Here is an 18,294-nt window from a genome sequence, read left to right as displayed (position 1 = left end):
CAACCCCTCCACCCCCACCCCCGCAGCCCAACACAAACCAAAATTCTAATATTCCAGGGCACTTTCTCCTGGGTTGGGATTATGGAGCTGGAAGTTATCTGAAATCTGCACTCCTGACTTCAGAAATGAAGATTCACACCTCGGATTGCATTCTGCTTCAGAATATTGTGAGGAAACATTTGGATAAGATCTGAAGACACCTGATGGCCTACTAACCTTGCATTGCAGCACAAGTCTCCCAGTATCTGAGTGCCGCAATGGAAGCGCAGACTGCAGTCATGAGATTTCAGCTTGTTGCCATGCAAGTCTAGCTTTGTGCTCTGCAGATTCAGACTGCTGCCACCATTGCTGCAGATACCAGTGCTCAAAGGAGCATGCAGATTCCCTCAGGCGCTTGTGCTCCAGCAGCTTGCCAGGGCTGCTGAGGCACCTCTCTGAGGGAATGCCACTGATTCTGTGATTCACGGATCAGCTACCCTCTCTCTTTCTCCTTCCTACCACTGCCATTCCACTGGTGCCCTTCCTACTGCCTTCCAACCAGCCAGCCAGCCAGGCCAGACTCCTGTTTTCTATATCCAGATGGTGCAGGCCGATGCCTGGCATTCTAAGGTGAGATTTGCTCAATGTTGCCCTGCAAAACCATCTGAAGCCTCCCCATTGAAAAGCAACAGTTTTCCATCAGTCATACTGCAGCCACTTGGCCAGGCAAGGGAACATGGAGCACTGGTACTAAAGCAGTGCACAAGAGTGATTAGGTGCCTTTGTTTAATAAAGTTGCTTTGGAATGGTGGCTTTTTTATTACAGCGTGGTGACAAAGGGAAGATAAGGGGTCGATTTCTGTCACTGAGGTGAGTAGCTTGAGCCAGGAAATTCCCCAAGGTGGCAGACCTGTCATGGTTTAAGCAGAAGTGAAAAGCTCACTTGTACAAACTTATTCAGAGCCAGTAAGAATCAAGCATCATCTAATCTGAAAGAAGATGGCAATCACTTTAGCGAGCTGTGATAGGGAACACTCACGGCTGCTAAACACGTGTTCAGCTATGCAAGGTTAAGAGAGGGTGGAGCACTGACATCGAAAATAGGCACTACTGGTGTCAAATCAGTATTACACACCAACTGGTGTCACTAGTCTGCTGTCTTCCAGTCCTTGCTCCTACCGCCCTCACAAATGCGGGCTGTATTGGAGTGGTGTGTGGCAGCCATATTGCACCCAAAATGGCAGCCATTGTTCTGAAAATACAGGCATTACAGGTAAAGGCTTATTCATTAGTGTCACAAATAGGCTTACATTGACACTGCAATGAAGTTGCTGTGAGAATTCCCTAGCTGCCACACTCCAGTACACTGAGGGAGAATTTAGCACGGCTAATGCACCTAACCAGCACATCTTACGGATTGTGGGAGGAAACCAGAGCACTCGGGGGAAACCCACGCAGACGCGGGGAGAACGTGCAGACTCAGCACAGACCAATTCCCAAACTCGGAATCGAACCCGAGTCCCTGGTACTGTGAGGTAGCAGTACTAACCACTGTGCCACCCAAGTTATATGACCCGTATCTGTCCTTATGGCTCCAGAATGGTTCTCTGATCCATCGGTTGCGGGGCAGCTTTGGCTCTGATTCTTGCCTCCTGCCTTTGGTATTTGTCATGTAGTTTGTTCAGCTGTTTTGCAAATGTTCACTCTGACTGTGTTAATTGCTTTGCACTGGAATCTTAGATAAAGCAGTCCTTAACACCATCCCCAGTAAGTCGAACTCCTCCCTTTATACCGGCTTGCTACAATGTTGTCCTATGAGGAGGATGCTCTGGAGTGGAAAGTGATCCTCCTCACTGCCAGCTCCGTTTGCACTGCTGCCAGTTCAGCAGCCATCAAACTGAAGCTTGATAAGGTTGTGGCACTCCATCACCTACCACCATCTTGCTCTTTAAAAATTATTTGAGCTACTTTACATCACATCACAGGAAAACGAATGAGGGAGAAAAATAGTTTTATTGTCTCACTTAAAAATGGTTACTAGAGCATTGGAGGTTGAGATACCAGAATGTTATTTATTTGGAAAGAGTTATTTTAAAATCAGGGAAAAGCAATATTCAATATTTCAATAAAGGGAGGCAGTGGCATGGTGGAATTATCACTGGACTAACAATCCAGAGACCCAGGGGACCAGGGTTCAAATCCCACCATGGCAGATGGTGAAATTTGAATTCAATAAAAATCTGGAATTAAAAGCCGAATGATGACCTATTGTCGTAAAAACCCATTTGGTTCACTAATGCCCTTTGGGAAAGGAAATCTGCCATCCTTATCTGATCTGGCCTCTATGTGATTCCAGACCCACAGCAATGTGGTTGACTCTCAAATGCCCTCTGAAATGGTGGGCAGTTAGGGATGGGCAATAAATGCTGACCCAGCCAGCGACGCCCACATCCTGTAAAAATGAATTTTTAAAATTAAGATAGAGAGCTAGATAGACACTCAGTCACAGGAAAACCTTACCTATTTTTGTCCTTCAGAGTGCTTACAACAAGATTATTATGGTGATTGTCCCTTTAAGGGCAGCAGAGCAGAAGAGGGCCACCAGGCTTGAAGGACCAATTGGGATCGAGAATGGGTGATCACCCCAGGGGATGGAGTCTTCTCTTAGGGAGAAGAAGCCTGAAGACATATAGTAGACATGGAATGACTGGGGCAGCCGGTGAGCTGCGGGCATCTGTACAGTTTTCCCTTGTTAATATATCCTTTTTTGTGTTTCTGACAAAGTCTGTGAGTGCGCACCATTACAATTACAGAAAAACAATATCCATGAACAGGTTGGTGAGATTAAAGGAAACATTGTAATGTAAGAAGCAGGAATGGAGATCAATGCCAGCACCTTTAAAATAAATAACAAACCTGCCGCATAGGGAAGCTTTAATACTGTACAGAACATTGCAGACATGAAATCTTGTACAGATTATTTAAACAGTTAGAATAGAAATGTTTAAATTTATTGCTAAATTAGAGTAGCATATTAAAGTCTCATGTAAATAACTCACCTGTAAACAGATGGATTGCAAAATGGGGCATTGTCATTAACTGAAATAATATTTATCCTGACAGGAATATCTGCACAATTCAAGTTCTCGTCGCATGCCTCAACAGAGAATGTTTGAACTGGTTGAAATTCATTTTGGTCCCTATTCATTCGGGAGAAAACCACCACATTCCCAGTATCTGAAAGGTAAACAGAGTAGAATCCGTGGTTTCCTTTGTCAGGCACGACAAATGTGATCAATGAGGCAGCAATGCCACATGGGTTACCACCAGCCAAGGCAAAGACAACAGTGTAGACCAGGTTTCTGTTCAGTCAAAAACACAACCAGTTAAAAAGGGATTATCGTCACTGACTTTATTTACATTCCAGAAACTGGGACTTGCCAAACAGAAATTGGCACTCTCCAAGATGCAACACATCTGCTGTAATCTTTCATTAGCAATCTGTAATCCTATAGGATCATCCTTCCAGTTTGAAAATCACGCTAGGTAGACAGTTCCCCTGGAGCATTATTAGGTTGTTAGATTAGATATCACAATTGGTAATAAAAAGAAAAATACAGCAATATATGGATGAGTGTTACTTTGAGGGCGAATCTTCTGTCTGTAACACTATCACTATTTCACAATGTGCTACTGACGAAGAAAGGGCAAAGAATGGTAACAACCAGTCTCCTCAATTGTCCTGACATTAGTTTGTGGTAGGCTGAGTGGGGTGTGGAAGAAGTTCTACAAACACAAGCTTCCTCATCAAGGAAGTACTCTTATACCTCCCCTAAATTTTTATGGCTAGATGCCAAACCTTCATTACGTTGATAAAATGGGCACAAACGCAATGATCCATGGTTGCTGGGGGTTGAACAGTACATCAAAGTCAATATCAAAACTCTACAAGCAAGAATATTTGTCACAGAATCATAGAATCATAGAATCTTACAATGCAGAAGGAAGCCATTCAGCCTATCAAGCCTGCACTGACAACAATCCCACCCAGGTCCTATCCCCATAAACCTACTTATTTACCCTGCAAATTCCCCTGACATGAAGGGTCAATTTAGCAGGGCCAAAGACTATTTCCTCGGGTGGATGGAGCTATTACAAGGGGGCATAACTATAGGGTTCGTGGTGGGAGATACAGGACGGATATCAGAGGTAGGTTCTTTACGCAGAGAGTGGTTGGGGTGTGGAATGGACTGCCTGCAGTGATAGTGGAGTCAGACACTTTAGAAACATTTAAGCGGTTATTGGATAGGCACATGGAGCACACCAGGATGATAGGGAGTGGGATAGCTTGATCTTGGTTTCAGATAAAGCTCGGCACAACATCGTGGGCCGAAGGGCCTGTTCTGTGCTGTACTGTTCTATGTTCTATGTTCTATACACCTAACCCACACATCTTTGGACTGTGGGTGGAAACCGGAGCACCCGGAGGAAACCCACACAGGGACGGGCGGGGGAACGTGCAAACTCCACACAGACAGTGACCCAGTGCCAGAATTGAACCCAGGGTCTCTGGCGCTGTGAGGAAGGTGTATTAGTTTTTTTATTTTAAAGTAGTTTTAATTCAATATTATTCTTCTATACCATATCCTGGTTCATATCCTGTACACCATTTCCTGGTTACCCGCTGAATTTGTCTGCTGCAAGATTATTACATGTTTGCATATTTTTGTATCCTGATCACTTAGTTTATATATGAATTTTTTGATGTAAGTCACACTGCAATTCCGCCTTTGGGCTGTGTTTCTTGAATAAAATTATCATTATTATAAAGCACCAGAAAGAAGAATAATTCCGCAGTTTTGGAATAATGTCTGAAACGTTTCTCTTCATTCGAATTTTTGTCACTTTTTGCTTTCTGCTGGTTAATCATTAACCACGGCGCTAAGTTTAGTTTTTGATCCCAGTTGACTCCCAGTAGTATTTTTGGCATCGGTCGGTTTACTAGTGGAAATTTGCCCCTACCTGCAGTGTTCTTCCATCTAGAATCCTACTGCTAACATGTACCACGGAGCTGGCACAGCCACTAGCAATACTCTGTTCAGTTGTGGCCTTAACTCTGCAGATAGAATCGCTCCTTCCTTATTTCTACATGTCTGTCATGTTCATCTCAAAGCCATAATAAAAAACATTATTACACCCGGGTTGAAAAGGTTCAGAATGTAATAGGAAATATTATCTTAAATCAAATATTTCAGTTAATTGATGAAGAAGAATTGTTTTATAACAGATCTATACACAAATTAGTGCTCCTTAGCTTATCATCCAGCACTTAGATGACTAGGAAATTCATTATATGTATAAAGATTAACACAAGGTTGCAATAATTATGCCAGTGGTCAGTCTAATCTGGCCAAGACTGAAAATACTAATAAATACTCTGTGATTGCATTTAATAAGGTATAGAAAGTAATTAGAAGCAAGAGTTAAAGAATGTATTGCAGCTATAGTTTTCTTCTCTGTTGTGGTCTAATTAAGTAATGATTGCATGTCAGTTTTTATTGATTCCCAATGATATGAGAGGCCAAATTCCTTCAGTCAGGCAGAGCAAGTAGGAACATTAATCTAATCTGAAGTTAATTCATTATTAATCTGTAAAGCTATCATTTTCAAAGGTTTCTCAAAAGTAAAATCGCAGCTAATGTAGCTTTCCTCTGTGCTTGCTGACGTAAATTGGATATCAGCCTGACAGCACTTTGATTTTAAAATCCTCAAATTTGTGTTCCAATCTCTCAATGGCTTTGCCCCTCCTGAGGTCTGTAATCCAGTTCCAGCCCTACAGCCATCCAAGATCTCTGCACCAATTCTGCTCTCTTGCGTGTCTTTGATTTCCTTCACCCCATCGTTGGTGACCGTGCTTTCCGCAGTCTAGGCCTTGAATTCCCTTCTGAAGCATCTCTGCCTACTCTCCTCTTCTTCTTGAAATTGCTCCTTAAAAACTTCCTCAGGCCAAACTTTTTAATATCAGTTCTAATATCTCCTTATATCCCTCGGTGTCCAGTTACATCTGATCATGCCCATGTGAAATGCCTTGGGACATTTTACTCCATTTAAGGATCTATATCAATGCAAGTTGTTGTTTATTAAAGCCACCTTTTTCAGCCTTAAACATTGCCAGTTTGTTATTTTTAAAATGCTGTTTTCAATGGCACACTTGTAACTATAATCATTCAAATCATGGAAATGTAAACTTTCAAATTATGAAATATATTGTGATAATAATACAATAAGCTCACAGCATTCGCATTGTCTTCAATCATTGGTGGAGAAGAGAAGTAAACAAAATATGAAGAGAGGATAAAGCTGGACTGTGATTCTTCATAACTCCAGTGGATGACTTATAGAACTCCTCAGAAAATGGGGCACTAACTCTTCAGTCACATTGATAATGGGCAGTTATTAAGCAAAGCAACAATGTTCTCGCCATCCTGCATGGAGCAGGTTGCCAACTTTGGGAAGGCCTGTTGAATTAGGTGCTGGACAAGCATGGAAGTGGTGAGCAGCGGGACTGCTCCAGGATTAAGGAACTCGGGGGGGGGGGGGGGGGGGGGGGGGGGAATTCAGCTCCCATGAGCTGCCGGCCAATCAGAGATTGGCAACTGTCCATTGCGGGCAGCTCTGGTGGCAGCTATTGGCAATGCACCTAGGGAGAGGCAAAGGATTGCCATTGGACCCACACCACACGTGAGTGCAGGCAGGATGGGGGTTTGTGGGGTAGGAGTCCCAGGCGCGGGGAAGGGCATCATAAGAAAGAGCTTGGGCTGGGTCTCCGCTGCCCCCTTCCCCTTAATGAGGGCTCTCTTGATCAGGTATTTCCCTGACAATGAGGGAACCCCCTCACTCCCTACATGCCCCATCCCACACCCCCTCCCCCTAGGGATGCTTTTTGAGCTTCCCATACCATGACTGCCCTGCACTGGCACTTTCTGGCCCAATTAAATACCTCCCCAGCTCAAAATGCACCTTGGCAGAGGGTATTAAATTCTACCCAACATGTGTGACTGTCTCCATAATTACTGCTGGTCACATCCAAAGAGATGAGGAGGAGGAGGAAAGGGGATTAAGAAGAGACAACATAATGTAGGGGCAGCACGGTGGCACAGCGGTTATCACTGCTGCCTCACAGTGCCTGGGTTCAATTCCTGGCTTGGGTCACTGTCTGTGTGGAGCTTTCACGTTCTCCCCATGTCTGCGTGGGTTTCCTCCGGGTGCTCCAGTTTCCTCCCACAATCCGAAAGATGCGCTGGTTAGGTGCAATGGCCATGCTAAATTCTCCCTCAGTGTACCTGAACAGGCGCCACAGTGTGGCGACTCGGGGATTTTCACAGTAACTTCACTGCAGTGTGAATGTAAGCCTACTTGGGACAATAATAAATAAACTTTAAAAAAATATAAACGTCATATATGTCCAAGGCAGTGAGGTACCCCCAAAATGAAATTTTAATATACAAATGTATGTGCATTTTTCAAAAGTTACATAGCACAGGTTTGTTTTGCATGTCATGCTCAACTGTTGACCTAAGAATTAAAAGCAGAATTGATAGGCTATAAAGCCGGAATCAGCATGGAAATCAGCAATACATCGACAAATGTATAATTAATGAAGATCTTACCTTCATCAATGGCAAAATAATTATTTGCAGGATCAAGCTGGTAAGTGATATGGCCCATTTGATCAGCATCTGTAGCTGTGCAAATTGCAATAACCGTTCCAACTGCAAGTTCTTCATCTAAGCTTATAATTGCTGTATTCCCTGAGTTCGAGTTTTCTCCCACATCAGTTTCTTTGCCATTAGTTCTATTTTTGAAACTACACAAAATAAACTTAGTTAGAGTGAAACAAAGGGAAACACTGCTCACTTTTTAAACCCACTAATAAATATATTGTGGGCTGGGATTTTCTGCTTCCATTTTCGGGGGGAGACAGGAATGGCAGAGGGGCAGAGAATCACACGGGCATCCCAGAATGGCTTTGACGCTGACAGGATTTCCCCAAATTAATCACCCGCCCCCACCCAGCCCCCGCCATGACATAACAGGAATCCTGACTTTTAATTTGAATCAATTTAAATATGATTATCAGGACTTTATGTCTGATTGCCCTCCCATGTTGAATTGCACAGCGGTTAGCACTGCTGCCTCACAGCACCAGGAGCCCGGGTTCAACTCCCGGCTTGGGTCACTGTCTGTGTAGAGTCTGCCGTCCTCCCTGTGTCAGCGTGGGTTTCCTCTGGTGCTCCAGTTTCCTCCCACAGTCCAAAAGACGTGCTGCTTAGGTTCATTGGCCATGCTAAATTCTCCCTCTGTGTACCCAAACAGGTGCCAGAGAGTGGTGACTAGGGGATTTTCACAGTAAATTCATTGCAGTGTTAACTTGCGCCACAAATAAACTTAAATTTTAAAAAAACATTCACGTCAGCATGCCCTCACGTTGATGTGAATCATGGCAGGTTCTCCACAACATGCACTGGTTTGCAGCAGCCTTTGGAGCTATACAGATGGGTTCAGTACACAGGGGGAGAGGGACATCCCGTGCACTGCCCCCTGACGCTGACTGGTCACTGCCCCTGGTCAACGATGTTGAGGGGTGTGTTCCGTGGGGGGAGTGTTGTGTGGGGAGTTCCGTTTGCTTGTGGTGGGAATGTGATGCAGAGCTCTGCGAGGGAAATACTGGAGGGTGAGGGTGGCGGACGTTCCGTTGTGGGGGTGCGGGGGCATGGGGGGGATGGGAGGGCCTGCCAGCTGCACAATCCAGTTAAACAGGTCCCCATATACACTATAGTTCATAAGATAATTACAGATACTCACGTGCAAGACAACACTGGGCTATTGTCATTGACGTTGGTGATGAACACTTTCACAATTCCAGTAATAAACAGACCATTTGCATCCTCTACCTTCACTGACAACGAATAGCTTCAAATGATAATCAGTTGTATCGTTAAACACAGGAACACTGTTAATAATCTACTTTCAGAATACTATTGAAACTAACATTGAATGCATTCCCACTTGTAATGTTCTCAGGCATCTGACCTCAGCTTTACACTATGTACCTCAATAACATAGGTGAAGGAATAAAGCTTTGTCTATCCAAGGTTACAGGGAGATTCAGAGCATTGTGTAGATGGCTGCAAGAAAATACAAAGAAACCTGGGCGGGCTACAGCAGATAGAAACCAAATTTAGAGAAAGTTAAGGTAATTGACTTTGGATCTAAGAATTACAAGAATATTTTCTTAATGGTGAGAGATTAGGAACTGCAAAGGAGGAAAAGGCTTTGTGCATCTAGCTAGACAATCGCTAGTATATTGGCAATACCAAAATCAATCAGAGAGTGTGATGAGGCTGGATTTCAAATGGTCACTGAGTCGGGTCCCGGTGTGGAAACTCTATTTCTGATGGGTCATTACGCTGGCAGAAAGACATTACAAGAGTTGTAAGTTGTGCGTTGTGATCTATCGCACCCAAACTGCTCCAGATGCCATGTTTCAGGTGCGACCCTCCGTCAGAGTTCAGTCCTGATGAAGAACTAAACTTGGAAAATGAACACATCAGGCAAGACTTTGGTATTAAATCGAGGCCCCGATGCCGGAGTCAAATAAAGGTCAACTGGCGGTGATTTTCCCAGAAGTGGTCAGGGGGTGCACCGGCCATCCAAATAAGGATGGTCGGCAGGCTCTGGTAGCTGAAGGGCCGATAGAGAAAATGGCCACAGACCAGAACACTGCTGGCAAACTGGCATGCTGACTGGTGGTGCAAAATTTCTCAGCTGCCCTCCTGTACTTGCCCCATTTGGGGGTGAAATTTCTGCCCATCATTTCTCTACATAGAAACTGACTGACCTGCTGAATGATTTCTGTATTTCTTCTTTTTGTTTCAGATTTACATTTGCAATATTTTGCCTTTCAGGAAAGAAATGAATTCCCATTTAACTATAACCGGTTACACATTAAACTGGGTGGGCTGGAAGAGAAGACATTTATCCTTTTCAATCGGTGTTTAAAATTTGCTTTATTAAAATGGAGTTATTATTTATTTTTCTCCTTGTTCAGCTTTATAGAAACAAAACAAACTTGATTCAAATTGTCGGGTCACTTCATATTAGACTGAAGTAAACAGATTGACCTTGTAGGCAAATCAGAAACAGATTGTGGGTTCAAGACCCACTCAAGGGACTTGAGCACATAATCTGGGCTAATGCTTCAGTGCAATATTAGGGAAGTGTTGCACTGTTAGAGGCCACCGCTTGTGGATATAAAATTAAACTAAGGCCCCATTCACCTGTTCAGGTGGCTGTAAGATTAGATGATGCTAATGCCATAAGACCATAAGGCATAGGAGCAGAAATAGGCCATTCGTCCCCTCGAGCCTGCTCCATCATTCAATGAGATCATGACTGATCTGAAATGATAATCGTCAACTCCACTTTCCCGCCTTATTCCTATGACCCTTGATTCCCTTACTGATTAAAAATATGTCTATCTCAACCTTGAACATACTTAATGACCCAGCCTCGACAGAGAGAAGAAATTCTTCCTCATCTCTGTCTTAAATGGGTGACCCTTTACTCTGAGATTAAGCCCTCTGGGCCTAGACTCTCCAACTAGAGGAAACAACCTCTCATCTACCCTGTCAAGCCCCCTGAGAATCCGTTATGTCTCAATAAGGTCGCCTCTCATTCTTCTAAACTCTAATGACTGCAAGCTCAATCTGCTCAACTTCTTCTCAGAAGAAAATCCCCAAATTTGGAAAACAAGTATATAATTCTCCGTTATCCTTGACTAGCATTCCCCTCTCTGCCAAAACCAAATTAAATGACTATACATCTCACTCAGTGTTTGTGAGGCCAAGCTGAAGTAAAGTTGTTCTGGTATATTTGCCTAATAACAGTGACTGAATTTCAAAAGTGTAAAATTGATCTTAAAGCACTGTGGGATGTCCTGAAGAGGATGTGATAAGATATTTATGAATATAAATCTCTTCCTTTTTCCCTTTAGAAAAAACAATTAAAGTAAATCATACTAAGCCATGCACAGTTTACCTCTTTGTTGCATTTTCATAATCAAGTGTTCTTGCTACAGATATTGAACCTGTAGTACCTATCTGAAAGTCTGTGGTGCCTGATAGTGAGTACTGTTGAAAGAAAATTCTATTAAAATTTCTGAGAGAAATTCAAAAATGCATTCATTAAATGTCTTAAGTAAAAATAAATCTAAATGCGTGTTAACGTTTGTAACAGACAGATGTATTACTATTTCATAAAAGCAAATTACTGCGGATGCTGGAATCTGAAACCAAAAGAGAAAATGCTGGAAAACCTCAGCAGGTCTGGCAGCATCTGCAAGGAGAGAAAAGAGTTGACGATTCGAGTCCAGACCACCCTAAAGGCCTGCTGAGGTTTTCCAGTATTTTCTCTTTTGGTATTACTATTTCATTTCAGTTGTGGTTTCCTTGTTATGCACAAAGCTCTGAAGATACATTACTAGAATGCTCACCTGAAAATGCTCACTCGTAAGTGATGATATTTTGCTTTGTTATCAAGAGAAATAAGGAAAATACAAATGCTGATATTTCATTATGTGCTCAGTCTGACTTTACGCAAAATAGCAACAAGAGGAATTTCCCTTCTTATTCCTCTGCAAATAGGACAGGTAACAACCATTGTTTTTCAGTGACATAAGTTGAAGCTTCACAACACGTTTATTAATGAACAAAAGCTTTGTTCAATATGAGTTTGTTTGGTATCCATTCTTTATTCATGTTACAGGGCCAGACCATAGAGTCTCTCTGAACATTCAGCTCTGTATATATCTAGCTTGTTTACAATCTACCATTCAGTTTGAAACAAAATCAATACAGAGCATCCCTTTAATCCAGTATTATTGGGCGGAATTGTCCTCTCAGTGCTCTAAATGCAGTGGCGAGCGTGAAAATCAGTGGGCTGCAATGGCGGGTTTTTGCACCACATCATCTGCTTCTCTCCCTATTAAATATGCATGCACGGAAAACACACCGGATTGCTGGCGGGCAGCCTCTGATTCGCCTGTCTGGTCATGAGTTTGCTGCTTCCTCACTCCGGGCGCTATATTCAATGTGCAGCCGCATTATGGGGCAGAATTTTTCCATCCCGCACAGCACGAGAATCATAGCGGGCAGGACAGGACCATGCAAAGGTCTACTAACCTCAGGCGGGATTTTCCAGTCTTAGGGCGAGCGCGGCCGGAAAATCCCACCCATAGTGTTTTCAACGTCTGTAGGACTACCCTACCGAAGACATGGCTCCAAAAGCCAAGAAGATGGCAGCCCCCAAATTCAGTGATGCCTCACTGTAACACCTTTTGAACACAGTCGAGGCCCACCTCTGCTCCACTCTGGCCACAGGAAATCCAGCAAATTCACTGATCCAATTTGAGAGGCATTGGCAGCAATGGTCAGTGCCAATGCCGCACAGAAGAAGTCAGACACCCTGTGCAGAAAAGGATGAATGATTTTGTCTGTGCCACCAGGGTGAGGCAATCATCTTGTCACTCTAAGCACACACATTCACAAGCCCATTACACATTCATTGGCATCTTACTCACTGATAGCTCAAGGGACATCACCATTCACTCACACACACCCTCACATCTCCATCTGGGCTCATCTCCTCTGGAGACCATGTCCTCATCCCATTCATGACTCCCCTCACCACCTATATATGCCAGGCATCCTTATCATCTTCCCTGGCATGCTCCTGCTCACACTCTCTGCATCTGACTTCATGCAGAACAAGATCGTACACAAGTTCTATACTGCGTGTGGAGTGCCGGAACTCAAGGTCCTATCTCAGTTCAAAAACTAAGCCATTGAGCTAACCGAAGAGCACTTGGACTGCGCCTGCAACAACAGGTACAAATATTGTATATTTTCAAGAAGGAGTTAGATATAGCTCTTGCGGCAAAGCGGATCAAAGGATATGGGGGAAAGGCAAGATCAGGCTATTAATTTGGATAATCAGCCATGATCATAATGAATGAATTATAATGAATTAGGCTCAAAGGGCTGAATGGTCCACTCCTGCTCATATTTTCTATGTTTCTATGACAGTGAGGTTAGCAGCAAACACCCACGTAAGGATCCTGCACCAGCTCATCCCTCAGGCAACCAGACTGTGAGTGCTTCATCCTGTTTCAGAGTTGCTGGTCAGGCACTAATTATCTCGACTTTCATTCATAGGCACCTCAGCCAAGGACCCGAGGGCATCCACCAGCCAGGCTCTTAGCTCCAGTCCTGACAACACCTTGGATGAGGATTCTGAGGACAGCACAGCAGCAGACCATCACAGCACTCATCCACACCCTCCACTAGTGCAAAGATACACAGCCCGGTGGGACTGAGTTCTAGAGCAGCCTCGGAGTCATGGTCTGGTGAGCACAATGCACAGTCTGGTCCACAGCAGCTGGAGGGAGTGATATCCGAGGTCACCAGCAGTTGGAGGTCCACAGGGGGCCAGGAACCTGCTGAGGCCGAGTCAGATGACAAGGCTCCATACTCAGTCCTAAGTCAGTTGGTGGAGCTGCAGTGATGATCATCAGAATATCAGAAAGAGGTGTCAGCTGCCCCCTCAGATTGCAACAGACAATGGAGGAGCCTATCCACCTTCAGTCTGAGATGATAGTGCCAGCATGCCAATACACCGAGTCAACACTGGTAGAATGGTGGCCACCATGGAGGCCTTGGTCCTGAACATCAGTCCTACACTGGTGCAGGAGTTGCAGTCTATCGCTGTGGCCATTGGTGGCATCCATCAGTGGCAATGTGAGAGGAGATTGGGGCACTGCAATCTCACTCTGTGGTCCCTCCCCATACTTATTGCTGATGTCGCTCCCATTGGCCTCTTATCTATGTAGTGTACCACCATATCACCACGGTGGGTGGCCTTTTTCCAGATCATTCTCAATATCAGTGATGCTTCAACCTTATTGTCAAGTGTGCTATTGGAACGGATCTTGTTTACATGCTCTGCATGGTGATGCCATGTTTATTCTTGGCTGTGTAATATTGAGGCTGAGCTGTTCCCCGATCTCATCTACAATCTTGAAAGGTGAAGGTGTAGTGTACAAGGAGAGGTGTGTTTACGCATGGAGAAGGATCATATATTGTACAATTCCCTGTGCTGTCTGTCTTTTGGCAGGGTTTTCATACGATGAGTCCATACTCAGAATTCATGTGCACTCCAGTCAACCAACAGCGTTTCCAGATTTCTGAGTGTATGTCTGCTAAGTTGATCAATATGTGGAAGCACCTTGCCACCTCAAGGTACTGAAGCTCTGCAACATCATTGCTCTGGAGCTCAAGCCTACAACCTTGATCGATTCTCAATCTGTAATTGTTTGGATTGTGGCACAAGGATCTCGTCACAATGTTGGGATGTGGCGCTGTGCGTCCCATCACCAAAACATTCATCCAGACCAGTGAAGCTGAAGATAGGACTGAGTTGAGGAGGAACTTCTACACCCAAAGGTTTGTGAATCTGTGGAATTCCCTGCCCAGTGAAGCAATTGAAGCTACCTCACTGAATGTTTTAAGGCAAGGATAGATAAAGTTTTGAACATTAAAGGAATTAAGGGTTATGGTGAGCGGGCGGGTAAGTGGAGCTGAGTCCACGAAAAGATCAGCCATGATCTTATTGAATGGCGGAGCAGGCTCAAGGAGCCAGATGGCCTACTCCTGCTCCTAGTTCTTATGTTCTTATGTAAGCTAATTGAAAATGGCGATATTTGATGGTCAATACAGCCTTTGGTCTAATTGGATGCTGACGTGCCTTCTTGATCCAATGTGATGGGGGGAGGGTGGGGGCATGGTGTGGGGTGGGATTCCAGCAAGGAATCCTTCTAATGAGATGCAAGTGTATATTGTGATATTTCCTGTCCTGCCCACCATGAGGCCCACTGTGGGTGGAGTCAGAAAATCCAACCCCTTGGTGGAAATTTGTAATTTTTACCTTCAGTTTTTAATTCCCTGGAGGTCAATTTGCAATTGCCAACAGAAGCTTAAGCTCAGTCATCTGGAAACAAGTGTTTTTCTTTGAAAATAAAATACACTATCAAGATAATTAAAGTTTTTTTTAAGTTTATTTATTTCTCACAAGTATGCTTACATTAACACTGCAATGAAGTTACTGTGGAAATTCCCTCTTTGCCACACTCCAGCACCTGTTCGAGTACACTGAGGGAGAATTTAGCATGGCCAATGCACCTAACCTGCATGTCTTTGGACTAATAATGAACACGTGAGTATATTCCTTAGTCCAAAGATGTGCAGGTTAGGTTGATTGGCCATGCTAAATTGATCCAAGTGTCAGGGGATTAACAGGGTAAATATGTGGGGTTACGGGAATAGGGCCTGAGTGGGGTTGTGGTCAGTGTTGACTCGATGGGCTGAATGGCCTCCTTCTGCACTGTAGGGATTTTATGATTCTATGATCTCTTCCACATGGTTTGGCAAGCACTCCCTACAAGAGAGGAAGTGAGGGACAGGGGTGCAGAGGGAGGAAAGAGGGGATGATGGGTGTGTATTTATGTTTCAAAATAATTGACACATTGGATTTAAAGAGCAATAATCTGCAACATTTCTCTTTGTTGAGAAAACATTAGAGCATATAAAGGAATAAAATATCCTGCCTTTTACTTGGCTCATTGTGCTGTATATTTAACAGGATTCAGAATGTTACATATGCCATTTTGAACTTTATATAACTTATATGGAATTGGAAAGAAAAGTGAAAGGTGAAAAATAAGGGAGAAAGATGGATGTTGGAATTGGAGGTGATTTGGGGGGAAGGGGAAGAAGAGGAGAGAAGGACAACAAGAGAGTGGACATTAAAGGAGCCAGAAGGAGCATGGAGGAGATGGCTAGAGGAGATGGCTAGAGGGTAGAAGAGCGAAACAGGGCGCTTGGGAAAATGAAAAATTCTCTTGGAGGGGTTCAGTGCAAATGTTAAGTGAAGAGACATTTCCGTGGAGTGTAGCTGTTTCTCAGCAGTGGGTGGGGTTTTCTTTCCTGGTTCGATAGACGGGCTGTCAGTGTTAGTCTTGAAATTCGATGGAGGGAGTTTGGTATGAGCTGCGAGGAATGTGTGCTGTCCTTGCTGCATGAGACCTTGGTGCTTCAGAGGGAATTGAGATGGATTAACCTTTAGCTGAGGGTGGGGAGTGAGGGGGAAAAGTCAGCATTCTTCCTTCAACACAACGGCAGCATCTGATTTCAGTTTTGTGTCCAGTTTTCATTTCCTGATCTTTCTCGTGCTTTCATATCCCCAGTTGCTCTTTCCCAATGTCGGCTAAAATGTTCTCACTTCTGGACCCGCATTTGACCATTCCCCTGTTAGAAACTTTGATTTGCTTCCTAATGGAATTTGTTCAGGATTACTTGTTTCATTTCTAACAATCACTTATTTTTTTCCCAAATCATTACTTGCATGTTCTATTTTTAAACATGCATTTTACAGCATTGCATTTCTCTGTCTCACATTTAGCCATGGCTGCAGTTGACAACGAGTGCCTTTTATCTTGTGAGTTACCCTCATCTTCAATTCATATTCTGGGGCTATTTATGTTACTGCTTGTGTCTGAATCCTTTATGCTTCTTAAATAACTTATAGTTTTTTCCCTGTCGCAACAATCCAAAAGTGAGTTGGTATTTAATCCTATCGGCAGTTATGTCATGTAACATGAGCTAATGGTATGTTACAGCACCATCTACAGAGGCAGTACCTCCCAGAATCTTCAGGCCATTTTAATATTTATTAGACAAGTGATTAAATACAGGAGAACCTGCTTTAAAACAATTACAGTTCAGCCAAAATCTAAAAGATGGCTTCCATAGATATCATAATCTAACATAAGATGAAATACTCAACATTTCTTTGCAAAATACTCTTGGTAGCAGGGGTTTGCCATGATAAAATACTTTGCTTGCAAGTGTTGTAACTCGATTGTATTATTATCCGAGTCAAAGCTTTTTAAAAAATAAATTATCTTGTGTCCATGTTCATATTAGTTGGGCGGCATGGTGGCACAATGGTTAGCACTGCTGCATCATAGCACCAGGATCCCAGGTTCAATTCCGGCCTTGGGTCACTGTCTGCGTGGAGTTTGCATGTTCTCCCCGTGTCTGCATGTGTTTCCTCCGCGTGCTCTGGTTTCCCCAGCAGTCCAAAGATGTGTGGGTTAGGTTGATTGGCCATGCTAAATTGACCCTAGTGTCAGGGGAATTAGCAAGATAAATGTGTGGGGTTACAGGAATAGGGGTCCTGTAACCCCACACATTACAGGGGTTGTGGTCAATACAGACTCAGTGGGCTGAATGGTCTCCTTCTGTGGTGTAGGGATTCTATTCTATGATTAGTTGACCAGCTGCCTAATTTTAAAAGGATTAAGCCAAGCTGCAGACAGTCTTTCAAACTATTGTGCCTAAATCAGGGAGACAGGAGCAATTGTTAAAAGAAGGGGCTGTTGTTGGCCTTTGTTGGTTGGATAGAAATGAAGGTATTAGCCCTCTTGGACCCTAGCTTGAATCAAGCCTGGGTTGGCTATCCAGAAAATCTTCTCTTTCTGCTCAATGTAAGGTCCTGCATGAGATAGGTTTGGATGGTTGCAGTCTATTTCCTAGCACACATATAGGTTTGGGGCACAAAAACTATTCTGAACATGGCAATAATTTAGCAGCTCCACTCAGACAGACCACAGGAATAGCTGAGATGGTTGGTGTAAATGTTACACTCATGCAATAAGAATGTATCTTCTATGATGAAGGTTAAGGCACTATGACAGGGATCTGCATGTATTTGATACTGACATTTTGCTTGGGGAAGTTTCCTCAGCGCTAGCAACCATCACCCTGATAAGAAAAGACATTTTGTCATGAACAATATGCTGACTTACCTTTAACACATCATTTTTGTCCGGATCCTTTGCAGCAACTTTATATATTAAAGTATTGACAGCAGTGTTTTCTGCAATATAAACTTCAGCATCTGCAAAACAGATTGTTTCAGAACTCAGAAACACACAGGCCAGTCTTTTTAATAACAAGGGGAAGATATATTCTGTGTGATAAAATCATAAATAAGTTCTTTACAAATTGTGTTTATCATTTCCATACTCATGGTGCACGGAGGCAACTCTCCTTGACTCCCAGTTACGACTCCCGAGTTTGTAAACGGCAGTTGTTAATTAACCTGTGAGATATTATTTAAGAGGCAAAATGTTTAATA

General features: G+C 43.5%; 1 protein-coding gene across 1 annotated transcript in view; it reads right to left on the bottom strand.

Moving 5' to 3' along the window:
- LOC144491864 (cadherin-related family member 3-like) overlaps nucleotides 1-18,294 on the bottom strand; it is an 85,141-nt gene that overhangs the window by 52,367 nt on the left and 14,480 nt on the right. Inside the window, exons 3-7 of the mRNA XM_078210154.1 lie at nucleotides 17,963-18,054; nucleotides 11,080-11,171; nucleotides 8,845-8,952; nucleotides 7,650-7,846; nucleotides 3,039-3,216 (exon numbers count right to left, since the gene is read on the bottom strand). Of these exons, the coding sequence (XP_078066280.1) occupies nucleotides 3,039-3,216; nucleotides 7,650-7,846; nucleotides 8,845-8,952; nucleotides 11,080-11,171; nucleotides 17,963-18,054 (667 nt within the window). The remainder of the gene's footprint in view (nucleotides 1-3,038; nucleotides 3,217-7,649; nucleotides 7,847-8,844; nucleotides 8,953-11,079; nucleotides 11,172-17,962; nucleotides 18,055-18,294) is intronic.

This window comes from Mustelus asterias, chromosome 3, assembly GCF_964213995.1.
Source record: "Mustelus asterias chromosome 3, sMusAst1.hap1.1, whole genome shotgun sequence".
In the NCBI taxonomy this organism is placed as follows: domain Eukaryota; kingdom Metazoa; phylum Chordata; class Chondrichthyes; order Carcharhiniformes; family Triakidae; genus Mustelus; species Mustelus asterias.
The sequence above is the reverse complement of the archived record's forward strand: the minus strand, read 5'-3'. Positions and strand labels throughout refer to the sequence as shown.